The following is a 27,500-nucleotide window of genomic DNA, read 5'->3' on the forward strand; positions in this document are numbered from 1 at the left end:
AAGATGTAAAATAGTACGTACTGAGATGACTACCAATAATCCCTGTTGTTCAAAGCGTACAGTTAGTTATGGACCCAGAGTCTTTTATCAACAGCCAGGCAGGGCTCAGAACTACATCTTCCCACAATGGTGTGATGTTTCTTTTTCCTGCATGGAATAGACTATTTTCCAAAATAATCCAAGTGAGGAAAAGCTTAAAATGCATCTTGTCTTGATTAGAGAGAAATGTTTCCTCATTTTTCCTTAATTTATCTGTGTGAAGAAGGGGAACGTTGGTCTATTTCACAGGCTGTGTAACGCGGGCAAATCATTTCCTTAAGATTTGGAAGCCGACATTCTATCGAAAACCAATTCATTTTGGTGTAGATGACCTAATGGAGAGGGTTAACAGTTTGTAGGGGTGTTATTTACAAATCCACGTTCAAAGCAGATAGCAGGGCAGAGAGACAGCAGAGAGAAGAGCCCATTAGATGCGCCTGGTGAGCAGAAATAGATTCGGGGGGGGGGGAGCGGGGAAGGCTGCAAAAAGAGCCGGTCCACAATAAGGTCCAGAGCAAGACCCAAGGTAACCCTTCCTGCAGCCTCGGACTCCGGGAGCGCAAGTTCTCAAGCTCGCAAGCATTCTATTGATTCACACTTGCGTCCTTCAACAGGTAGCACCAATTACAGCCCCCAAAGCACGGCGCCAGGGCATACTGGCCAGTATGGCTGTCAATCAAATACATCATCTGCTTTCCTAAATGATCCCCTCCTCCTGTCACTGACTTTTCCTCTGACCTATCCCCAAACTTCTTTCCTGCCTGGAATCCCTAGGACTCGGGTCAGAGGAGCTTGTGATTGGCGAGAGGATGTCCCGCCCCCTGGTGCCTAGAGTGCCCCGCCCCCGGTGCGAGAGTCTGGGAGGGAGGAGGGTGCTGGCCGGCTGGGGCGGGGCCTACCTCCCACGGCGGGGGCGGAGCCTGAGGCAGACCCGCCCGCTCGGTTAGGACCTCGGAGAGCGCCAGGCACCAGGACCAGAGGGACCCGAGAAGCGGCCAGATCCGGGCTGGACCTTCGCCCGCCTGCAAGCTGCAGCCTCTGCGCCCTCTGCCTCACGGGCTGGCCGGCGGCTAGTGGCGTCTGAGGAAGGTGCTAAGTCTGGGGTCCCCAGGGACACCCGTGCCGTCCCATCGTGGCTTGCCCTCACACCTGTGCGCACGCTTGTGTGTGTGTGTGTGTGTGTGTGTGTGTGTGTGCCTGTTGGAAGAGGGAGAGCTTGCCCGCGCAGCTGTCTGAGGTGCGTGTGGCTTGCCCGCTGTCTGCGAGGGCTCCAGGGCTCTAGCCCGCGGTGGTAGCCCCAGCGCCCTGCTCGGCCGGGAGGGAGCGAGAGAGCCAGCTCTGCGCGCCCCGCAGGCTGAGGCAGGACTCGGGCCGCAGGCGTCACCGCCGCCTCACATCCCCCGAGAACCGTTGCTGTGCAGAGGGGGAACCGGGCGGGGAGGGGACACGGGAGACCAGAGGCGGGAGAGGGGCAGAAGAGAGGAGCCGGGGACAGGTGGAGGCAGGCGGTCCCCGCTCGCCCCTCCCGTCGGCTGTGGCCGTGAGTCACCGCAGATGTTTTGGGGTCTAGGTTTTTGGGAATACGGGATGGAAAAAGCCATTGATTTTTTTTTGTTGTTGTTGTTGTTGTTGTTTTTTGTTTTTTCCCTATCACCTAGTTTCTATTGAGAAAGAGGGAGCTTTGAAGATGATAGGAATCGGGGTGTGTGTGGGGGGGCCCAAACATGGTGGCAGAGTAAATACTGGTTCCCCCACAACATCGCTTTTTCTGATAATAAGAATGTATGAGCTGACCCTTAAGAAGGAAGGCGCCCCCTCCCCCTTTCGGAGCAGTCCATAGGGTCTAGGTCTGTCGGACTCCGGTTCGATTGTATAATAATGATGATATAATGCTAATGACGATGATGACACTGCCTTTTATTTTTACCCCAGTGCTGATAAAGCACAGCTACAGCTGGGATGAAGCCCTTGGAATCTGGATGTGTGAGGAAGGAATACTGTTGCTCTTGGAGTTGTGTTCTCTTTATTTGATAATGATATCCCCTTTAAAGTTAACATTCGAGGACGTGAAGCCTGAGACCCTCTCTCCCCTCGATTACATCCAATGCTCATAAAATGGGGACTAGCTACTCCTGCCTTGACTAACGAAAAGATACAGGCTTTTGCCCCGGGAAAATTCCATGTTTGTCACCACTTCTCTTTTCCTTTTAATTGTTTTTTCGACAGTGTTTAAAATGAAGAAGTTTAATTTCCGAAAAGTTTTGGATGGCTTAACTGCCTCCTCCCCTGGCAGTGGCAGCGGCGGTGGTAACAGTGGTGGGGCTGGAAGTGGCTCCGTCCATCCAGGAGGGACTGCAGGGGTTCTGAGAGAGGAAATTCAGGAAAGCCTGACTTCAGAATATTTCCAGATTTGCAAGGTAAGTTTTGAATTGGCTTTAGGGCCTGTTATATTTCTACTTTACTATTGTGAAGAAACAAGGAAACACACACACACACACACACACACACACACACATATGCAGAGCTGGAAATTGTTGAGATGCCAGCATCAGAGAGCCTAGTACTAGGTCAATTAGAATGAATAAAAACAGTTTAGACATTAACTTTGACACCAATTTATAAGCAACGATGGTAGTTTAAAGAGAAGGAAAAACCACACAAAAAGTAGTATTTCCAAGAGATTAAAGCCAGTAAGTAGACAAACTATATTTGTGTGTAAGTAGGAAACTGGAGGAGAAACGACAGTTATTTGTCTTCCTGGGTTTTTTCATCCTGAGAAAACTGGACAAGCCTCTCAACATGTTGCTAGAATTAAATAGATAATAGATTAATGTGTCTAGTGACAGTGTTCTAAAATTTTAGATATTAAAAATAAAGGGATCTTAGACCCTTGATAACATACAAATCCTGTGGACTCAATGTGTGTGAGAACTCAGGATACTAAACAACAACAACAACAACAACAATGTAACTAGTGCTCTATTTCAAAGAGAAACCATTTTAGGCTATCATACTTTGGTTTTGAACTTCTAATAAAAAAGCAGAATTTGAACAGGGAAAGAAAATGAGAAATAATAAAAAAGTAACATTACTCCATAAAGATATGATAGTATTGCCTTATGATATGGCATATTTTCTTTATTGCTTTTTTTTTTTGAGTGTTACCTTTCAGTGTAATTTTTGCATGACTTATATGAGAAAGAAAAAAAACTTAAGTCATTTATATGATACATTTATAGTTTTATAAATGTGATCAAACACATAATAAGAAAACATAAAAAAGATATGGTTAAATTACTATCACTATCTCAGCTCTTCCTAGAAAGCTTATTATAAAAACATCAACTAGTTTCCTTAAGGCCCAAGTTTATTTAGAATTAAATAGATTTAATCAATTGTGTGAAATTTGAATATAAGATGAAGTAGCAGATATTATATCAGTTAACAAGAACTTAATAGTGGTCCTGCAACAAATATGTGGACGAGCCCTAGAAGCCAAATTTGAGTTGCTATTCAGGAGAATCATATCTTGAGTCTCTATTTTTTTTCTATTTCTTTTCCCACATTCTGAAAAAAAGAATCCCAATACCCTCAATGAATGAATGTGATCGTAGTACAGAAGAATTTTGCTTGAGATAAAATTAGCAGAGAGCAGGTAGACTTCTGAACCAGAGGAATGCTGGACAGTTGAGGCTGTAAAGCTAATAGAGAAAAGTTTAAATAAAATAAACCCAGAGGTATGTGTAAATGCAGGGAAAAAGCACAGTACATGCCCACCTACAAGCTTGTTAAGAAAGGAGTGGCCATTACAAGTGGCGGAAGTTAAGTATGGCCTGTGTCAACTCCGCAGGGTCTGGTAGGGAGAACACTGGCCTATGAATCAGATTTCCCTTTTAACATTTTAAATCCTGACATTTGCCAGCCATACTATCATGGGCAAGATAGTTTTTTATTTATTTTTTCTTCTTCCTGAAACCTTGATTCCTGCATTTGTAGTATGAGAAGTATTTCTGTTTTCCTTGTATGAAACAAAGCTTAGTAGAATCCGAGAAGACAGTATGCTAAAGAGAGAATACAGGTTGAAAGGGGTGGTAAAATATTTATATTGCTCAAGTTGAAAAATTACCTTGTTTGTTGTTGAACAGATATGGCCATTATAATAGACATTATATTTAGGGTACCAAGTCTCAAATGAACTATGAGGCTGGACAGCTGTGTTAGCTGTGCTGCACTGAAGTCTCACCAAATATGGAAGACACGATAGTGTAGTTGACTAGGACTACAGTTAATTTTGAAAAGTGATTATGTAACATATTCTAAGTAACAGTCTATAATGGATGTATTAAAATAGATTTAGTAAAAGGCAAAATCAGAGCTGTTATGGGGACTTCATTAGGCTGATTGATGCCATATGCACAGAAAGCTCTATTGTGAGTGGTAAGAAGTCAGCACCTCTGACACTTATCTGTTCACCATGGCTAAAACGGAAGTGTAAATCTAGATTCTGTTCTCCACCGAGCCCCCTCTACCATCTGAATCCTGAGATCATGTTTGCTCTGCGTTGCTGAGTTTTCTGGCATTTCCCATCTCCAGCACGTGCTCACTGCCTCCCATTTTCTTGGTTTGTATCTTGGAAATGCATTCTGATCTCCTCACTTCTTATTGTACCTTATTATACGTCATTTTGTCGTAATGATGTGATTAGTCAAGTGCAATGTAATTTGCCTGGGACAAATTCCATTTTAGTTTCCATAGAACAGTGGTTCTCTAGGAACAAAAGTCTTTTGTTATGCTCCAGTAAAATCAGTTAAGACACACAAATGTGATGTTTTATTGGCTTAAGTCTATTTGATGGATTGTAACAAGTTATACTGCCAATCAATACTTTTTTGTATTTTGTGTTTTTGCATAATACCCTTTATAGGAATGTATTAGGGTATTTGTTGACCTTAAGAAATGTTAAGCTAAACTCTTCGTCATACATGGGAAATGCTCAAGAGCAGAGAGCCAGGCTAGTGCACCATTTTGTTGCAGTCTCTTAGGTTCAGTCTGTGCCCTTGAGTGACAGCTTCCTCAGCTGTTTACAACACACACCAACCACCCAATTCAATCTGAATTTTGTGAACCTTACCTTGGAAACACTGCTTTATATGTTTCAGTCGTGTTTTTTCATCTAGTTCTCTTCAAAAAGGTGTTGTGTTTACCTTCCTAACTCTATCATTTCCTTGGTCCCTTTGCACTGCTCCAAAGCATCACATTGCCATACATGTAACGCTTTCCGTTCCTTGACTTTGTTTAGAACAATTATCCCATCACCTTGACTATGTACAATTGGAGAACTTTACCATACAATTTAATGATGACTCCTGTGAGAGCAGTTCTGACCACTGCCTCTGCTCACTTTATCTTTTAGGATGTTTCTGCCTCGACAGTGTAAACTCTCTGAAAAGCATATATGTTCTTTTGCTTTTCTATCTCAGTTGCTTGAGTGTGCACTATTAACAGCCTAGTGGTTCTCAATGAGTTTTTGCCTCATTTCAGTGTTAGAGAATCAAAATATCCAAAGATAAGGCCCAGGGATTGGCATTAAATAAAAGGCCCACAGGAGATTCTTAGGTACTGTTAATATTGAGACCTAGGGATTAGTATGTTTTATAACAGCAGAAAGCATCATATATACATCACTGGTTGCTTAACTAAAAGTAGGTTAAAATGATATCAGTAATTATGTATTAAAACAATTATTTCTTTTTATGTGCGTGGGTATTTTCCCCCTATGTATATCTATGCACTACTTGTGTGCCTTTGTGTTCATGGAGGCCAGTAGAAGGCACTGGATCCCCAGGGACTGGGGTTACAGATGGTTATGAGCCACCATGTAGGTGCTGGGAATTCTACTGGATCCTCTAGAGAAACAGTCAATGCTCCTGCCTACCAGGCATCTCTGTAGCCCAAACATTTATTTTAAAATATGTGTATTTCCATGTATGTGTGTGTGTTTTTGTGTGTGTGTTTGTATGTGTTTGTGTGTGTGTTTGTTTGTGTTTTTATGTGTGTGTGTGTGTATTTGTATGTGTGGGTTTGTGTTTGTATGAGTGTGTCTGTGTATATGCTTGTGTCTGTGTTTGTGTGTGTGTTGTTTGTTTGTGTGTGTTTTTGTGTGTGTGTGTGTGTTTGTGTGTATGTTTGTGTTTGTGTGTTCGTGTGTGTTTGTGTTTGTGTATATATGTGTATGTGTTTGTATGTGTGTGTTTGTGTGTGTGTGTTTGTGCTTGTGTGTGTGCTTGTGTGTGTGTTTGTGCTTGTGTGTGTGCTTGTTTTGTGTGTGTTTGTGTGTGTGCTTGTGTGTTTGTGCTTGTGTGTGTGCTTGTTTGTGTGTGTGTGTTTGTGTGTGTTTGTGTGTGTACAGAGGCCAGAGGCACTGGATCCACTGGATCTGGAGTATAGGAGGTTGTGAAGCATCTGCATAGGCTCTGGCAAACTCAGGTCCTCTAGAAGCACCGATTGTGCTCTGTTTTATTTTCACTGAAAATATACATAGTATTAAACACTTTAATTTATTTAAAAAAATATAATGTGTATCACACTGCAAATCACTTGATGAGTAGCAAATACATTTTCAGTTACTAAGTATTGGTTCTCTGATTAGAATTCTGTAAATTCTTGGTGGATTTGTCTGCCATAATCCACGTCAAATTCACTGGCGCAGTGCTTAGTTTTCGTTTCATGTGATGTCATATGCTTATGAAGCAAGCTTAGTATCAACTCATATATTTATATATCAAATATTTTCTATATATATTTTTATCCTATACTTAATGAACCCACATTTCAATTTGATATTTTTACTGGAGAGCAATTTGCTAGATTTTAGCATTTAATGAGCCAGTGGTTTCCATGTATATATATTTTACAGTGAAATGCAGTTTTTGCAAATCTAGCAGGTTGACTAAGTTTCAATTAGTTTGAGAACTTCAATTATAACCTATCCTATCGGACTTTCATGTAATAATGGCATAAAAATAGATATTTAAATTCTATTGATAAAACATGAAAGGTCAGAGAATTTAAATCCTGAGGTTTCCCAGCATAGCTAGTAGTTTTGTTTGTTTGTTTAGCTTCCCTCGATGGTCATTCCTTTATTCAGAGGTACTATATCTCTGGTCCACCCTGAGGAGGTGCTATGCACTCAGTTTAACACCATTTTTTCCAGTAATTACATCCAGATTATTAATTATTTTTTTTACTTCATGAAAAGCCAATATAACAAATTCCCAAGGAATCTGGAAGCCTTGAAAATGTAGGTATTTCCTTAACTTTTCATTCAAAATATGCTAAATATGATCACATGTCTTCCTAGATGCTATCTAGATCAAAGCCCCCCAAATTTCCTACCTGGGTTGCTACCATATAGCATTCTGTGTTCTCTACAATTTCATGCAGGTCTCCCTATAATCTTGTTTTTTAACTGGTAGAAGAAACTGTTTATAACTTAAATCATATGCCATGAATATTCAAATTCTCCAAATGACTTTTGGTTTCTTTTAAAAGTAAAACAATAAGGCCAAGATTGGTGGTGCACACCTTTAATCCCGGTACTTGTTGTGGGGGGACAGGCAGATCTGTGTGATTCCAGACCAGTCTGGATATATGCAATGAGACCCTGTCTCAGGACATAAGAAAAACCAACTTAAAGTTCTACTATTGCTTCTCGAGCTTCAGATCATCTGCCTCTTGATAAAACCATTTTGGACTGTAATATTCTTTATACTCTATCACCAACATTGTCCTTCTTGCTGGTTCTCAACCATAATCTTTCCCACAATGCTTTTACATCCATTCTTAAAATACCCTGTTCCCTACCTCATTCCAGATTCCTCGACAGTCGCTCCCTTTGCCTTATCTGCTTCCTTCATACCACTCAGGGTTGAGTGTGCTACCATTTCAGAGAGGGCCTCATCCACCACTGTTCAACTCCTCTCTCCACCAGCATCAGGATAACTTTGTCCTGGTAATCATTAAAACAACTTGTTAGTAAAATGTGTGTGTGTGTGTGTGTGTGTGTGTGTGTGTTTCTTGACTCTCTCTTTACAGTATAAACTCCATGAAGGCAGGCATTTATTTTTTAGTATATGTATATCAGTTATGTATAGAGCAGCACTTTTCATGTAAAATCCTTACTGAGCAAGTAAAAGAATAGGAGAATATTATTAGCATATTCACAACAAAGTAGACATTATTTTGAACAGTTTCTTGGAAAAAATATTTTTATGAAGTAAACTTTGTTACAGAAAGAAAGGGAAACCATTGAAAGAGGGGTTCTACATTATGAATGTGGTATATAATCTTAAAAAATAGTGGGAGGTTATGAAGTAAATTTATTTTAGGTTTTATTGTATAGAGTATTAAGAATATTTTTGTTTCCAAATAACCAGAGAGATGGTTCAAAGTATTAGACTGATAATCACAGCACATGAGATGTTTCATATCTAATTTTAAAAACTGACAAAAATAAATATGTGACCACTAACAGATGTCATAATCACTAAAGCTTTGGACATATTCTTAAATTGGCTAATTCCTTGTTTATAAACATCTCTAAAACTTTTAAAGAAATGATCACGATGTTAAAGCCAATAAATAGGCAACTAGTGAAATTTCTGATCTATAATTGTAATCCGCAGACTAGGTAAGACAGCAGAATCTTCCAAGTAAGAAAATAGACGAAAATCAGAAATACATGCATGGACTATAGTGAGTTAGGAGCTTTAGAACCCCGAGGAGCTGGAAGATTCAGACTTGGATATGTGCCTGCCTACAAACACTCTCTCAAGATTCCCAGTGTCACCCGATTTCATGGTTTCTCTCTTGTGTGGTTACATAACTGAGACTGGCACAAGGGCATAACCAGTGTCACATTTCTGTAATCTTCATGCACGAAATCACCAGGAAAAGATCCCCTGAAAAGCACTGATTCACTGCTGTAGTCATAAACCGGTAGAATAAAAGTGAGGATCACTGACTGTCACTTACAGCTACAGCATCTGACAGTGGCTTCATGCTTATGCCATTAAAAATGGCGGTCGAAGAGGGATCGCCCTGCAGACATTCATACAATATAGAGACTGAGAAGGTTGTCCTTATATACTTAGGAATATATATGTACATATATATGTGTATATATATATACACACATGTGTGTATGTGTGTGCATAGATATATAAATATATAAAATTAATGAGTGTATATGCACATATATGTGTGTATACAGATATGTAGATGTATATATACAAAATTAATGAAGGATGATGCCATGAATTTGGAAAAAGAGCAAGGAGGAATATATGGGGAGTTTGGTGGTATGAAAGGGAAGGGGGAATGACATGATTATGCTGTAATCCCTCAAAACTGAAGAAACAATAACAAATAATGGTGAGGGGGAATCAGGATGAATCAAGCTATAATCAGAACTTGAGATGTTAAGAGTCTGAAAAAACAAAATTAAATCCAGTTTTCAAGAGTAACCAAAGCCAGATTGTCCTATTTCCTAGACTTTCTATTTGTCTTATTTTGAGAGATAAGAGCAAAGGGGCATGCTTGAGTAAGGAATTGTAGATGTAGAAAGCATATTTAAAATTCATCATAGAGAACAGTAATAGTTTCCACAAATGATCATTTGGTGCTCATATAGCCTTAACAAATAAAATTAATGAATTCATTGAATATGGCATTTCTGATGTTCCTAAAGAAAACAGTGTTGTCAATAGTGTTCTGCTTATATCTTTAAAAGAATTAATTAAAATATTATGTAAGTAATTACATACTTACCTATAGGATTATTTACTAGTAACTAAGTGAAATTCCTGTTCATGAAAGTTTTACACATTTTTTTCATATAGCCTTCTGGCTTCACTTGAAGATGTAATTGCAAAAAAAAAAAATCATAGGATTAAATTTATTTACTTTCAGTCCTATAGTGATTGTATCAATTTGCTAAGCTATAGTTATATGAAAGCATTTGCATAATCATTTAATAACTACACTCAGGTGTGGAAGCACATGCTTGTTATAATCACAGCACTTCTGAGGATGTTTCAGGAGGGTCACGAGTTCAAGACCAGTGTGACTATATGGTGAAACCAAGAAGCTCCCAATCAATTAAATAAACAAACAAATTGGGACTAGGGAGATGGCTTAGTGTTTAAGAGGACTGGTTGTTCTTCCAGAGGACCCAGGTTCAATCCCTGGCACTCACAAGGCAGCTCCCAGCTGTCTGTAGTTCCAGTCCTGTGGGTTCTGATGCTTTCATACAGGCATGCACACAGGCACAATACCAATGCACATAAAATATAGGTAGATAAATTATTAAAAATCAAACAAATTAAAAGATGTGTACTGTCTTTAAATAACATGGACTATATTCAATAAAAGTATGATAGAGTTTCCTTTGTTAAAGTCTTTAAATTTAGATTTTTTTCCTAATAAGAGAAAATTGAAAAATTTATCCCTACATATCAAAGTGGTTTTGTAAAAGTTCCTATCTGTAATGATGCTTTTTTAAAATTTGAAAGAGGATAATGTTCCTTAATTTATTTTTTCATGCCTGAAAGGCCAATCTTTCAAAATGTGTAAAATACTAGTATTTTAAAAGTATTTATTAAGCATGTTATAGAATTATTCCTAAGTCTTTAGGTAATGCTGAGTCGTTAACTTTTTGATGACTAAAGACAGAAATTACGTTTAAAGATTTATAAAAGTTGGTTGTAAACAATAAAATATAAAACTTTAAAAAGCATACTGTAGACCCGCCATAACAATTAGGAAAAAAAATCATTAAATGAAAGATAAATGGTTACTTAAGGGACATAGCAAAAAGATATTTTGACATTTTTCTTTGAAAGGAGCCTTTACTTCTAAATCCAGTTTTAAAAATGGCCATGATATGTATTATTCTCAGCTAGAAATTTCATTTTATTTTAATTTTTTAGGGAGTTGATTTATTAGCAAAACTTACCTTGGATACTTTCCTGGAAAGGGGAGTATGAGCTAAGTTCTTTTGAAGGCACTAGATTGTCAGCTGATACTGATAATTCATTTTACTATAGGATGAAAAGTAGTTGATTTTTGAAATTGCCTTCTGAATGCAGCGATACCTTGAAGGGGCTAGAAGATGTTTTTAAGTTCATCTGAGCAGTTCCATTGTTTTGCGTTGCTACTGTGGAGGAGGTTTTTGCTGAGCATCTAGAAAACAGAAAAAAAAAAATGTAATAGTTTTTTAAAGAAAGTGAGAGGGTATCTGTTCACATCAGCTCTCCTGTGAGTCCGATACTGATTTCACATTTTCCACCTACCCAGATGCTCACCCACTGTAAACATCTCCCCAGACTCAACATGACTTCCCGAACTACGGCACTACTCAAAATTCTCAAATGTTTTTGCCTCTCAGATTAATGGTCAGGCTTTTAGTCAACTCACAGCAAATGCGTCAGATTGAACGCTAAGCCAGCCAATCAGCTTTCTTGACAGCAAACTCATTTCATTGCCTTTAGTTGGGGGAAAGTATCAGATTTCTAATGCCACTGGCATAACAACAAAAATACATGGGAAATTAGGATTTTCTCTCACCATTTCACTTTATTCGGTATTAAATATGTTTCCAGAACCATCATTATAAAGCATAGTTTTATTTGCAATGAAGGTATATAGCGTCTAACAAGATGTTAATTTCATGCTAAGGTAAATTAAAGTAGGATAGAGTCTTCAGCTTATATTCAATAATATTAACCTTCTAATATAAGATGTGTTATCAGGAGGGGATAGGGTTAGATTCAGTTTCTAAACTCTTAAATGAGACAATAGGAAGTTGGAAAAGGGCACTTAAAACCGTACGGCACTTAGAGTTATAGATCCAGAGAATAACAAATTTCTTCAAGTCAGTTTTAATTCTAACTTAGATTTTTTTCCAAGTTGTATCTACCTAAGACTCAACTAACAGGGTGGATGCCCTTGAACGGACCTGGGGGCATTAAAGGCTCAGACACAGATGAGGACTATACCTGACCTACTGAGTTCTAGCTACAAACGACATATTCACTACAGCTATTATCCACTTATTCAAAAGGCTCGTTATATTGCTTTTCTGCTATTCTGTGGCATCTTAACTAAAATTCTGTGGCTCCAACAGTTGGGGTAATAGTCACTGTTTTTGAGCTGTGTCGCAGCTATGCAGCTTAATTTGGTGACATCATTTATGTATTTATAAACAAAATTGTTTTAATTCAAAGTTTTTGGATATAATATATTTTCATCGTATTCTTATCCTTCCTCCAACTCCTCCTAAGTCCTCCTTACCTCTCTACCCACCCAACTTTATATTTCCCCTCTCTAAAACAAAAGAGAAAAAAAAAACCCAAAAATAAAAACCAAAACAGGAAAAAAAAACCCAAAACAGACAGAACAAACAAACAAACAAACAAACAAAGCCAAAATAAAATGAACTCTTTCCAGCAAACAATCAAACAAACAGATAAACATTACATCCATTTTGGGGGGAGGGGCAGCTACTCCTGGGCATAGGGCCTGCCCCCGGGTGTGATAGATATGCCCAGGGACACTCCTTTGGAAGGAACTGATTTTTCCTTTTCCTGGAGGTTCCGGTCGCAAACAGCGTTTTGGGCAGGAAAGGGAAGTGGTGTCTGCTTCGCATTCTCAGAGCTGGGATTTGTCTGGTTTGAACCTGAGCAGGCCTTGTACATGCTGACACAGCTTCGGAATTCATCTGGGCACCAGTCCATCAGTCTTGGTTCTGTGTGTTGTCTTGGAGGCATTCGCCCCTTACAATCTTTCTGGGGCATGTCCTGCACAGGCCCCTGAGCCTTGTGGAGGGGGGTTAGAGAAAGACATCCCGTTTAAGACTGTGACTCTTTTTAAACGTTGTCTGGTTGGGAGTCTCTAGAGGTGTTAATTCCCAACTACAGAAAGAAGTTTTTCTGATGAGAGACACGCACAGATATCTGAGAATTTGGTTTGATGTTCTGAGTTATTCATTTTTCAAATTTAATTTCAGTTTAGTTCTTTTCCCCAGTGATCCTATTTGTTGTTGTTGAATTCTACCATCACATCTTGAACTGTTTTTCTTACTTCATTCAACCGTTTGTATTCTCACAGTCTTCATGAAGGCATTTATTTATAACCTCTTTAAGTTCCTGGGACATATTCAAAATTGCTATTTGAAGTTCTTGTCTTATGTTTCAGCAAAATTGCTTCTGTCAAGGCCTAATGCAAAGAGGTTGCTGGCTTCTAAAGGAGGCATATTATCTTGGTTGTTTGTGTTTTTGTACTGAATTCTAGGCATCTGGAATTATAACGTGTGAAGAGTTTCTTTGTGTAGATCTCTGGTTTCATCTTTGTTGGGTGGGTAAGCCTTTCTTTGGCTGATACCTCGCACTCTGAGTCCTAGCCAGTTGTGGTGGCTGTGGATCCCTGGTAGAGAGTGATTCTGTGAGTCAGTGGGAAGGTGACATCATTTATTATGTAAGCAGCATAGGTTTATGTCTCACTCTATACCAAATACTTTAAAAATAAATTTTCATATGACAATGTATTTTCTTTCTCTAGGTATTCTGGCTGTTCCTCTTTACCCACCTCCTGCTCCTAAATTGCTTTTCCCTTATCATTGCCCCCCTCCTCCCTGCTTCCTCCCTTTCCCTCTCTTCCTCCCTCCCTCCCTCCCTCCCTCCCTCCCTCTCTGCACACAGAGTAATAGGTCTCACTGTGACTATTTCATATTTGCATTTAACAGTGATTCTCAACCGTCCTATTGCTCAACTCTTTAATTCAGTTCCTAAGGTGTGGTGAGCCCTCACAACCATTATTTCTGTTGCTACTTCATACCTGTGATCTTGCTGCTGTTATGAACTGTGATGTGGATATTTTGGGAGGTCTGCCAAAGGGGTGGTGCTCCACAGGTTGAGAACCACCGGCACATAACATTTTGATCCCATTTACCACTTTGTTTATTTACTATTTTCCCTTCCTTACCTCAGCACATCTTGTCTGCTTTCTAGTCCCCTTCTACTCTAATGCCATCTCTTTGTCACTCCACATGAGAGAAAACACGAAACCATCTTATTATGTTTAATGTGGTCTTTAGTTACATTCATCTTTCTACACAAGCCAAGTGTTTGAATCCTTCTGTATTGATTCATATTTCAGTGTGTCTACACCACCTTTTCTTTAAACATCCACTTATTGATAGGTATCTAGGTTCATCCCATAATTTAACTGTTTTTGAATTTCCTTTAGGTACAGATGAAGGAAGCTGTATTGTATGGCATAGTTCCAATTTTTGTTTTTTTTTTTTTTTTTTTTTTTTTTTTGAGGAATTCCCATGTTAATTCCATAGTGACTAAACTAATTTACAACACTACAGTTTATAGACTTCTTTTTCCTCATATCTTTGTCAACAATTTTTTTTTCTTTTTAGTCAATTTTTTTAAAAGGTTAGTGCACAGACTATTGGACGTCATTGTTTTATATGTGTGTGACATATGTATGTATGTATATCACATATATACAAATATACAAATGTATATATGATGAAGCACATTACTTTGTACACTAAGCATAAAAATGTGTGTGTGTGTGTGAGAGAGAGTGTGTGTGTAATTTTTTGTGCCTTTAATACCCATTCCTGACTAGGGTGAGCTGAAATCCCAGTGTACTTCTGATTTGCATTTTCCTAATAGCTAAAGATAGTGAGCATTTTTCATATTGGTGTTGGCCATTTTTACTTTCTTGACAAAGAGTCTGTGGATTGCTTGCTTTTTTGATGGTCCTTATGTTAAAGCCATGGCCTCACAATGCTGGGTAAGCACTCTGTTATGCATCAACATCCAGCTGTGCTTGTTTCTTTGGCGTTTTTTGAGTTCTTTATGCAGTCTGGCTATTAATCTTCTGTCAAAAGAATAGCTGGGAAAGATTTTTCTCTCTGTTTTGGAGGTTGTCTTTGTTTTCATTGCTGTGTAAGACCTTTTAGAGTTGATACAATCTATTTGTTGATTCGGGCTATTATTTCCTGGGCTAATGGAGTCTTATTCAGTAACTTGCTTGTCATTGCTGTTCCTCAAAGTATTTCCTTCATGTTTCTCTCTAGTGTTTTAAAGTTTCAGACTTTATAGTAAAAATTTTTTTTCTTCACTTTGAGTTGCTTTTGTATGAGATACTTTCATTGAGTTATCCCCTCTCTCTCTCCCTCCCTCCCTCCCTCCCTCCCTCCTTCCTTCTCTCTCTCTCTCTCTCTCTCTCTCTCTCTCTCTCTCTCTCTCTCTCTCTTTCTCTCTCAGAATCGATTTGAGAGACAAACACACCAATGTGAAACATTTTATATTTTTGTAATTAACAACTCATGCAATATGTGAGTATTTTCCATTTGTTATGCAATTTTCTCTTTACTTTAGAAATGAATGGAGTCATTTGCTGCTGCTCTTTCCTCCTCCCCCTTGGTACTTCTGTTCTTTTTGAAGCATCTTATAATTTATTTGTATCCTTTCTCTGTGTCCTTTGGTCACCTTGATTTTCGTGTAAATTCTCTTGCCTAAAAGTTCTTTTATCCTCAAATGAGAGAGCCTAAAAGATATCTAAAACTTTTTTTTGCCATAATTTGATTCCTTTTAGTGATTCTAATATTTTTACTGAGATCATTAACACAGAAAACAATTCTTTGATTCACAGTTTCTGTTTTGTGTAATAACCTCCTTTTGAAAGGACTGAAAACTAAACTTTAGCTGCTGAGTGAATCATTGATGTTTTTGATCTCTGATAATGAATGCAATAACTTCTATCATCATAGAAAGCAGAACCATAGCCAGGTGTGGTGGCGCATGCCTTTAATCCCAGCACTTGGGAGTCAGAGACGGGTGAATGTCTGGGAGTTCAAGGCCAGCCTGGTCTACAAAGCAAGTTTCAGGACAGCCAGGACTGTTACATAGACAATCCCTGTTTTGAAAAACAAAACAAAACAAAAACCAAAATCCAAAAAGCAGGATTGGACATTTGCTATAATTTTATTTGTTTTTTTTTTTTTCACTTTTTCCACACTGATTATTTTATTCTGAAGAAAAGTTATAGATTAAAAAGTTTGGAGCAAAAGATAAATATCAAGAGAGAATGGGTGCTGAGCGTTAAATATTTGAGATTTGTCAGCTAAAGATAACACGGAAGAGAGAAAGGGAAGTGTCTGGGGTATAATTTAGACAGTACAGATTTTAATATTTTAATGTTCTGTTCAATGAAGTTGACAGTTCTTTACGTCAGACAACACAAAATGTAGGATTTCTTAACTAGTCTTAAATTCCATATTTTTATATTCACTTTCCACTTTACTCCTTTCCAGAAACATATGAATTGACTTTTCATCATGCCTTTATTTTGCTTTTCATTGAACTTTATATAAGAAGAATTAGACATGTGGAATATGAACACAAGAGCCTTTCATACAACATGGTTTAAAAATCCATCTGTGCTGTTAAAATGCACTAGTAATTTGTTCCTTTTTATTTTTGAGTAGTATTGCATCAAAAATTATTGAAAATTATTTTTTTATTATTGACATGCTCAATGTAGAAAATATATCAAGATAGAAAAAAAAATCACAAATTATCTATCTTTCAAACACCTAAATATCAGCAAGAGTTATTGAATTCTAGGTACATTTTAGTGCCTTTTAAAAGTAAGGTTTTTTTTTTTCAATTTAAAAAGAACACTATTTAGATTTTTAAAAGATTGCTATATTTAGAGGTTGTAATAGCAAGGGACCCAACAAATATCAATTCAAGGATGAAAAGCGGGTATTCTAGTGGAAGAGCTTGTGGTGAAAAAAGAAAAAGGCAAGTTTCAGATACATTGATGTGGAAAATTACTTGCAGGCTAAGTAAAACTGAGATATCACTTGTGGTTTGTTGGGGACACAGCTGACTTTGATAAGTATTAATTAGAAGTGCTGTGGGGAAGGAACCTGCAAGGCTTAGGGGATCTGGTAGTCACGAACTAAGGTCTTACTACTTTGGACTCATTACAGAGGAACTTGTGGTTTGAGTTCCTGGATTGGTTGTTGTAGGGATGTGCTTTGGTTTCCTCAGCTGACTGTACAGAGGTTCTGAGTCAGATTCTATTCTATTTGCTCCAGCATTGTGTGTAGTAGATAAGTCGTTCCACTATTTTTGTGTATGCTACAAATATATTGGAGAGACTTCCACACTCTAGTATTCACTGCCAGGACATCTCTCTCTCTCTCTCTGCCTTCCTCCCCCCCCCCCCCCGTGTGTGTGTGTGTGTGTGTGTGTGATCAATATATATATATATATATATATCAAAACCAGTAAGTTACAAAAGAATGAAATCTTGTAATTTCCCACACTATGGATGTAACTGAGACCATTGCTTCAGCTGACAGGTCAAGCACAGAAAGAAAAGTATGGCGTGATCTCAATCACATGAAGAACAGAAAGCCATTGATCTCATAGAATGTGAGAGTAGAATGATGATTCCCAGAGGCTGGTGAGAGCAGAGAGGAAGGTTTACCAATAGGTACCATATTATAGATGGGAAAATGTTGCTTCAGTGGGCTGTTGCCTTGTTCGATGTGCACACATGTAAAACACTCTTTCTGGAGGAAGGCAATACACCCATGGCTACTCACTTGAGAAAGAAGCTCCAAGTAGACCAAAGTAATGATTGTACCAAAGTCTAACCAAAAGCCTACCCCAATAATGGTGATAACTGGAGAAAGTTATGTCTATGGAGCATTTTGCCCAACTTGCAGGCAGCTCCACAAGTCAAAGGAGTTAGTTATTCAGTAGAAAGCTGGGGAGGGGTCTTTGAGAATCTTGCACATTTCCATTGTCCCAGACCTTGCCATTTTTTTTTGAATATCCAAAGTTTCTATGACCTTCTCTCTCCCTCAAGAAGAGAATATTTCAATGTGAAGGAAGGCGCTATACAACAACTGAATATACTGTACACCTGAAAAAAAAATCTGGAAGGAATGATTTTTGAATTTTTACCAGAAAGTATAAATGGGGAAATAAATGTAGGCAGCCAGATTTAAATGAGTATAAAGATATACGTATATTGAACTTTATCCCACTAATGCATTTTTTGGTAGACCATTTGCCTCTTAGAACTATAGAAATCAAGCTCAGAGACATAAAGATCAATGGTTATATATTAATTATTTTGCCATTTTATGTGCTTGAGAGCGATGATTAATTTTTATTGTCAGTTTGGCTGGATTTAGGATCAGCTAGCAGACACAATTCACGAGTTATATTTAACGGAATTTCCAGATACATCTAGCTAAGGAAGGAAGACCCACTAGGAAACTGGGTGGCACCGTTCTGGGAGCTGGCATCCTAGACTAAATGAAAAGAGAAAAAGAAAAAGTGAGCGGAGTACCACTTTTCATTTCTCTCTGCTTCTAGTGAAATGTTTTACAAACAGCAACGAGGAGAGCGACTGTCCTAATAAATTAAGATGTAGCTATGCCTTTATTTTACCAAATAACTCATGATATTAAATTCAATATAACAAACCTTTCCCCTAACCCTATCAAAATCCTTTTCTTAATGCCAGTCTTATATTTGTTCCTTTTTCTTTTTCTGGTGCTGGTGATTGAACTCAAGGTCTCCTACAGGCTCGACAAGTACTCTGCCACTCATCTTAATCCTTAGCCCTCGAATGCTAATATGCATCCAACAAATGGCTTTGCACATCTCTTTTGCCTTTAATAAGCTGCTTAAAGCAATGACTGCTATCTTTATATTTAGCCATTTCAGCCTGGAGTACTTGTATATAACTTTTAGAGTTTTTAAAAAGCTGTGACATATTTTCCAAAATTCCTTTGAGATTATGGGGTTAAAAAGATTCTTTCTTAAAAAGGTGTAAATGGGATAAGATGCCATTATCAACAACAAGCAAAGGCAGTCGAGGAAGCAATACTAAATTTGTATTTTCTTAAGTGTAAAATACCTTGGTAAAATTTCTGCTTCATTGATAGCATGTGTTCTTGTCTAGAGTAAAGATTAAATTTTTTTTCAGGAGAAAAAACTTTGATTGAAAAATATTAAGTAGAAATTTGGTTTATTTATTTATTTTTCATTTTTATTGGTTATTTTATTTATTTACATTTTAAATGTTATCCCCCTTCTCAGTTTCCCCTCCAAAACCCCCTCTCCCCTCCCACCTCCTCTCTACCCTTCTGAGGGTGTTCCCCATTCACCCACCCACTCCTGCCTCAGCACCCCGGGCATTTCCCTACACTGGGTAGTCAAGCTCCTACAGGACCAGTGATGCCTGACAAAGCAATCTTCTGCTATATATCCAGCAGGACCCATGGGTCCTCCAATGTGTACTCTTGGGTTGGTGGTTTAGTCCCTGGGAACTTTGGGGGGGTCTAGTTGGTTGATATGTCCTTCCCATGGGGTTACAAACCCCTTCAGCTCATTCAGTCCTTGCCCTAACCTCTCTCTTGGGGTCCTGGTGCTCAGTCCGATGTTTGGCTATGTGCGCATAATATTGGTCAGGCCCTGGCAGAGCCTCTCAGGGGACAGCTATACCAGCCTCCTGTCAGCAAACACTTTTTGGCATCAGCAATAGTGTCTGGGTTTGGCATCTGCAGATGGGATGGATCCCCAGGTGGGGCAGTCTCTGGATGGCCTGTCCTTCAATCTCTGTATTATCAAGGATGTTGTTTGATTTTGATGAGTGGTTTAGGAAAATAGCATTTGAAATGCCTTTTGAGTTTTGGAAAGTGAAATGAGAAATGGGAAAATAAGTAAAACTTACATTGCTTAGCTTCACTGTGAAGAGTCAAAGCAGTATTCTGCTTTCTGCCTTAACTTTTTCAATAAATTAGAAACTTAGGTGAGTGTATTAGTCTTAGTTCTCTACAGGAACAGAACCAACAGAGTGACATATTGCAAAGGGATTTATTAGACATCACTAGGTAGTCTACTAATGGCTGTCAGGGTGCTAGAGGAGCTGAGAAAACAGGAGTTGCATGGTCCACATGGCTCGATGTTTCAGCAGTCTCAATCTGGCATTGAAAAGCTCGAGAATTCTGGGAGAACTTCTGGTCTTGGAAGGCTGGAGGAAGCTGGGTTCTGGTGACAGGGACAACAGCAGCAGGACAGCAAAGGGACAGATGCACTCACCAGCAAGAAGCCAAGGCAGGGAAGCAAGCAACTGCTTTACCTCAGACCTCTTAATATCTGAGCTGCCACTTTTAGTGAATAGAAGGTGCTGCCTATTTGAGGGAGGATCCTCTTGGCTAACCTCGGAAATGCTCTTGTAGACCCCACTGCCCAGAGGCATGACCCTTAGTTCATTTCAGACCCAGTCAGCTTGGCAAGGGAGATTCACCATTGCGCTTGGCAAAGATAATTTTTATTTGATCTTCACATTTGAAAGAAAAATCTGAATAGTTATCTTTTCCTTGTCTCATTAACAAATGGTGGTCCAGGGTTTGGCCATTCTGATTCTCTGTATATTTGATGAAAGAGAGTGGACCAAAATGTAAAGCCACTGTTCCAGTGAGATGTCTGTCTGTTTTCCACTATGATACTCCTCGAAGCCTCTAGTTACTTTCTTTTATAAGAGTTTCCTTGGTCACGGTGTCTCTTCATAGCAGTAGAACAGTGACTAAGAATTTGTCACCCAACTTTGTGTTTTCTCTCTCTTTTGTCTTACATGAAGATGGGGAGGCAGACACAAAGCATCACCTTTAGCAGAGGGGCAATGGGCGGTTTAAAGCTGCTGGGACAGGAGGGTAGTTGTTTCCTGTACTCCAAGTTTTTTAGTACCATTGCTATGTGAGCTGTTCTAGGTAAACGTGGATCAGAATTTTCCCCCTAGTCTAATCTGATTTATGACCCTCAGAAGAAAATAGGCTTTTTAAAAAGAGGTATTTAGCTTGTGTGGAATGACCTTTGTGTGTACCTTCTCAATTAGAGATCAGAAGCACTAATATAGGCTTCTGTGATCTAGACTACAATTTATTTAAAATCGAAGGATGAGGCACAGGAATTGCTTGATCTCATTTACACTCAGCAGTGAAGTGTTTGGTTGATTTTTATCTTATCATTTCTTCAATTTAGTGGGTGATCTTGACGCTCTACCTCATGTTGAAGCCATGCTAACTTAGTGCCTCTCAAAGCCCTTTCTGTCCCAATCTTAAATTCATATGCAGCAAATCAGAATACTCTTTCATTTTAAGATAGAGTTAAAAAATTGAAAAGCTATGTATCCTTGAAGCTATCAGTCAAACTATGTTTTGTTTTAGTGACCTTGGACAATTGACTAACCTTTCTAAGTTTCAATATTTTTTCACTCATAGCACCACCTATGGTATCAGGCAATAAAAATCAATGAAAACTAAAAACATATTCCATGCAAAGTGTTTTTATTGTGCCTGGTACATAGCATACATGTGGTAACATTAGTCTTGGGGGTAATGATTATGAAGAAAACTATTGTGTTTCCTAATGTCATAGTTCTTTGTGACTGGCAACAAACAGCCTGACGACATGGGATGTGTACGTCTTCTTTGGCAGAATACAAAGTTATGTTTTGTAAGTAGATTGCACATTTATAACCTATTTGTAGCAAATGTTCAAAATGTCCTTTCATCCATTATTGGAGAGTTAAGGAGGTACCATTTAAAGGAAACAAGTTGGTCAGGTATAGTGGCCCATGCCGTTAATCCCAGCACGTGGGAAGTGAAGCAGGCAGATCTCTGGGAGTTTGAGGCTAGCCTGGTCTACTTAGTGAGTTCCTGAACAGCCAGCACTACATAAAGCCACCCTGTCTCAATATAAAGAAAAACTGTACAATATTAAGTTATAAAGTGCTGAGGTGTTAAATGGCCTAGGGAGGGGGAAATTAGTGTAGCGAGGAAGAAAACATGTTATAAGTTAATTGGACGTGCTATAGCATTAAGAGAGACATTGTGGGCTTATATCTAGAGAAGAGACCCTGGGTGAATAATTACCAAAGTTTGCTTTTTGAAGGAGTTTAGAAACGTATGACTGTGAAGTTTGTAAGTCATTGGGATTAATTGAGAATGATTTCTCAAGGTGAAGGAAGAATAACGTATTCAAGGTGTATTATTTATTGAAACAAGAATTTTGAAGACATTCTAGTTGCTTATAGATCTCTGAACAGAGATTAAACATATAAGACAGATGCTAACATCATCTAAAATTAGAAAATCAGAAACACTAATAATAGTAGAAGCACTGTGTACAGACCTGTCTGGTTGTAATAGAGATTTTAGAATCCTCCATTTCTGTGTCTTTTTATTGAGTAATAAAACAGAAAGAATTGAGTGTCCTGTAGGGGCTTATTTATGGCTTCCTTGTTACAAGTGTGATTGTATTTTTTTTATTACTTCTCTAATATAGAATGATGTGATATGAAAGAAACTATGAGATATAGAAACATTCCGAAAAAGCGCCTTTCATTTTTTAATTAAAAACCATCACATTTATTTGTGCATGTGGAAGTCATCATGCAGCCTGGGCTGGTTATTTTGTTCCACCATTTAGGTTCTGGGCATTAGACTCAGGTTGCCAAGCTTGGCAGCAAGCATATTCACCTGCTGAGCCATCTCACTGGCCCGAGTTTAATTTAAATTTAATCCCTTCATAGTTTAAAAAGTACTTCTCTGTTAAGTAATACAAATAAAAATTTCCATAATATGTGTTCAATCTACTTACACACACACTTCACTTATGAATCTTTTTGAAAATTAAGAGTTGTAAACTTGAAATAAGTTACTCACTATGTGTGTTGAGCTGTTATGACAAAATCCAGTAGTATTTTTTTTTAATACCCATGGGGCTTTTATGCTTCAAAAACAAAGTCTTTGACCTTGAGTAGTTTAGACTTAAGTCATAGAGAATCTACTTTTATAGCAGGCTTAGTTAAACCTTGGCATGTGTAACATCTCTTCTGTTTTCTGTCAAAAATATGAGTGCTCGTGGTTTTCTACCACTTTAGCATATGGTGGCAATCCCAAAGGTACTGGGTGAAAAAAAGTGATAATGGTAGTTATTGAAAATTTTTATGTTCCTTCATTAGTATGGAAAATTGAAATATTATACCCAAATACAGAGATAATTATGTGTTGATTTAAAAATTATTTCAAGAATTGTATTTAATTTATTAAATCTATCATAATTATTTATATTTTAATAAATATTTTTAAAATACTGCTTATGTACAGGTAATAGTGGACTTAAAATCCTGGATATTTAATCATAGCCTTAAGCTTTGTGAAAGACTGAAATTTTTTTTGGGGGGGGAGGAAAGGGTTTATTCAGCTTACACTTCCACATTGCTGTTCATCACCAAAGGAAATCAGGACTGGAACCCAAGCAGGTCAGGAAGCAGGAGCTGATACAGAGGCCATGGAGGGATGTTACTTACTGGCTTGCTTCCCCCTTATAGAACCCAGGTCTACCAGCCCAGGGATGGCACCACCCACAATGAGCTGGACCCTCCCCCCTTGATCACCAGTTGAGAAAATGCCTTACAGCTGGTTCTCATGAAGGCATTTCCTCTAGGAAGTCTCCTTTCTCTGTGATAACTCCAGTTTGTGTCAAGTTGACACAATACCAGCTAGTACAATTGACCCCTTGTAAACTTGACACACAAACACATCACTATTAAGACTCAACCCTTACTTTCTTATTCATCCCCATAATCTAAATACCTTAAGAGTTCCACAGTCTTTACAAAATCTTACATATTAAAATTTCAATCCTTTTAAATTATTCAATCTCTTAAAATTCAAAGTCTTTTTTTTTTCAATTTGAAGTCTCTAAACTGTGGGCTCCACTAAAATACTTCCTTTAAGAGGGAAAAATATCAGGGCATAGTCAATCAAAAGCAAAATCAACTCTAACCATCCAATGTCTGGGATCCATTCACGAACTTATGGGCCCCTCCAAGGGCTTGGGAGGTCACTTCTTCAGTTCTGCCCTTTGTAGCAAACACCTTCTCTTTTAGGCTCCAGCTGCCTGTTCTCCAATGATGCTGCTGTTCTTGGTGGTCATCTCATGGTAATGGAATCTCCAGAACACTGCTGTCTTCCGCTGCAACTAGGCTTCACCAATAGGCTCTCTTTCTGGTGCCAAGCCTCAACTCCTTTGCATGAACTCTTCAATCCTGGGGCATTAATGCAACTGAGGCTTTCCAAGGTCTTCACCAATGTCTTTCCATGGTGCTGAGCCTCAGCTGTTCTTCATGATTCCATCATGCCTTCAAAACCAGAACCATCTGGGTGACAATTACACATTACCAAGTCCAGCTACAGCACAGGTTAAAACCTTGGCTATCTCTGGAACACAGCCTCTTTGTGTTCCCAGGAAACATTTTCCAGAAGATTTTACCTCAGTGATGCTGGTCTCTTCCTAATCACCAGTAATTTCTTAGCTCCAGCTGACCAGCATCAATAATCCCAGTAATGCAAAGGTTTTGCTTTAGTAGTTCTGGTATCTTGTTAATCACAGTTGATTCTTCAGCTCCAGCTAATCAAAACCACAGAATCTTCACAATCAAAACAGCAACAGCCCTGATAAGAGTCTTTAATCTTCCCTCTGAAATTTCACAAGCCAGGCCTCCATCTTCTGCACTGTTCTCAACATTATCTTCCAAGCACCTACAGAACATCCCACAGAGAAATTAATATGCCAATGGCTCTTCTAGCTCTAAGTTCCAAAGTCCTTCAACTGTCCTCCCCCAAAACATGGTCAGGTTGTCACAGGAATACCCCACTATCCAGGTACCAATTGGTCTTGGTCAGAGATTCTATTCCTGCACAAACACCATGACCAAGAAGCAAGTTGGGGAGGAAAGGGTTTATTCAGTTTACACTTCCACATTGCTGTTCATCACCAGAGGAAGTCAGGACTGGAACTCAAGCAGGTCAGGAAGCAGAAGCTGATGCAGAAGCCATGGAGGGATGTTACTTACTGGCTTGCTTTCTTATCGAAAGACTGAAAATTTAATGACAGACTCTCTGCTTATAAAGGAGCTTAGGATTTATATGGGGAATCCCCAAAAGTATGGCAGTCATTCCTCAGACACATTGGATAAAAGCCAAACTATGCTACTGGCTTAGAGACTTGGCATATATTTCTTAGAGCAGTGAAGCTGTAACTTGGGATGTGAGAGTGGGGTGGGGTGAGAAAATTTGTAAAATTTGTAAAAATAATACTAACATTGGATCTCATTTCTTGGTATGTATAAACATCTTCCCTACTAACATATTTTAAAAGATACTTTGAAAATGAATACGTTTGCAGCTTCAGTCACAGAACAGACATAAAAGTTCTTAGGCACGTAAACAAATTTGTCCTTTACTACTAAATTCTGAAGGGATTTTGTTGTCAGAGCTACAACAAAAACTAATGACATCAGCTCTAGTCTCCTAATAGAATTCTAACAGTTGTAACTTCTGCAGTTTTACATAAACATTAAAATTTATCAATACTATCCTGCTATTATTAAGGGTTATTATATATGCCAATTCCAAGGTCTAATATAATTTTCTCTTACCAAGTACTTTACATATTGGAAAATATGTTGTTCAATGACACTGAATATAACCTTTGTTTGTAGGTCTTTTAAAAATCATCATATTTCAAAATTACAACTAAATATATAAATTGTGATTTCATCCTAATTTTATTAGTCATTATTCCTATTATAGACAACTTACTGATTCTTATTTATTTAGTTTGTATCTAAACTTTCTTTCTCTTTCTTCCTGCATGGTTGGAGACAAAATTATTTATTCTGAAAATGTTTCCTGATGACATTCTAGGCATACATTTAGTGAATGTATCATTTTTCTATTTTTCTTTAATTGAAAATAGATTATTTTTCATACAATCTATTCTGATTCATTTCCCTTACCATAATTCTTCTGAATTGCTTCCCACTTTATATTCTGTAAAAGTAACTTTTATTTGCCTGATATAATTGTCCTCTCCGAGGCTCACTGACTCTGTCTGCTAATGTAGGCCTTGTCCTGGAAGCGTCTAGCTTTTTTACAATCTAATCTAGGCATAGAAGGTTTTCAGCCTCTAAGACTTGCTGCTAAATAAGCTCACACTGGTTCTTTCTGATCTCTGGCTGGCTGATTCCGACTCTCATGGCTTCTCCTGAATTGCTCTGCTTGGCTTCGTATTAACTTTGGCAATATGTTCTAATCTTCTGGTTCCTTCTCATTCTCTGGCTTGTTCTGTCTTTACCTGTGTCTATCTTTTTCTCCCTTCAATCTGTCTTTGAAAAATTCTCCTGATAAAATTGTCTCTTTTCTTCTTTTTCCTCTCTGCACTGCTCTCAAGTAGCTTCCATTTCCTCTATTTTTTCGTGAGAGTTGGGCGTATCCTATTCTGTCAAGTCTTTCTCCTATTTGTCACTTTGTCTGCCAATCATTTAGACATCACTTTCAAACATGGGTGCTTCCTTCTATAAACTACCTTAATCCATTGTTGGGATTAAAGGTGCTTCCTTCTACAAACTACTTTAATCCATTGTTGGGATTAAAGGTGCGTACTGAGAATGTGTCTGTATTTCAGCCAGAGGGATAAAAGGTGTGTGCTAAGGGCTGAGCTATACCACACCTACAAATGGGTATTTTCAGTAAATAACATATTCTTGGGGTTCACAGTGTGATCAAATATTCCACAATACTCATACCAGCAATTATTAGCTAAAATGTAAAAGTGTATTCTTTTACAATTATTTTTTAATTTTATTTAATCATTTTTTACAATCCAAAATGTATCCCCTTCCTGGTCCACCCACCCTCTGACTTTTCCACATCCCTTACCCTCTCCCCTGTCTCCACAAGGATGTCCCCACTCTACCACCCTACCCTGCAGCAGACCTTGCCCCTCCCTGAGGCTTCCAGTCTGTTGCTGCATCTTCTCTGAGTCCAGACCCAGCAATCCTCTGCTGTTTATATGTTGGGGCCTTATATTAGCTGGTGTGTGCTGCCTGGTTGGGGTTGGTGGTCCAGTGTCTGAGAGATCTTGGGGGGGTGTCCAGGTTAAGTTGAGACTGTTGGTCCTCCTTCAGGGTTGCCCTCCTCCTCAGCTTTTCTTTTACAACTTCTTGTATGTATATAATGAATTTTAGTTCTTCTCACCCCTATTATACAGTTTCACTTCCCTCCCCTTACCTAGCCTCCTCTACAACTCCTTGTATTATCCTGTGAACCAGACGACCACCATCTTTAGGGCTTGCTCACAAAAGATCATCACAGCTAGGCCTATTGATTATTTACTTTTCTCAACAGAAAGGAAAGGGTGGGAAGATCATGGGACCATCACCTGAGTATCTAGCTATTCCTTTTAACTAGTCTTATGTAATTATGCCCTGATAGTACTTGG

The 27,500-nt window shown here is 38.4% G+C and overlaps 1 protein-coding gene across 4 annotated transcripts in view; it reads left to right on the forward strand.

Moving 5' to 3' along the window:
- Window positions 1–2,273: 2,273 nt before the first annotated feature.
- Window positions 2,274–27,500, forward strand: part of STXBP5L (syntaxin binding protein 5L) — a gene marked incomplete at both ends in the record, with an annotated part of 275,448 nt that continues 250,221 nt past the window's right edge. For all 4 annotated transcript variants that reach the window (XM_080918648.1, XM_080918650.1, XM_080918649.1 and 1 more), the window contains one exon: window positions 2,274–2,456. In XM_080918648.1, coding sequence (XP_080774774.1) covers window positions 2,274–2,456 — 183 coding nt within the window. The remainder of the gene's footprint in view (window positions 2,457–27,500) is intronic.

This window comes from Micromys minutus (assembly GCF_963924665.1).
Source record: "Micromys minutus genome assembly, chromosome: 7".
Taxonomy (NCBI): Eukaryota; Metazoa; Chordata; class Mammalia; order Rodentia; family Muridae; genus Micromys; species Micromys minutus.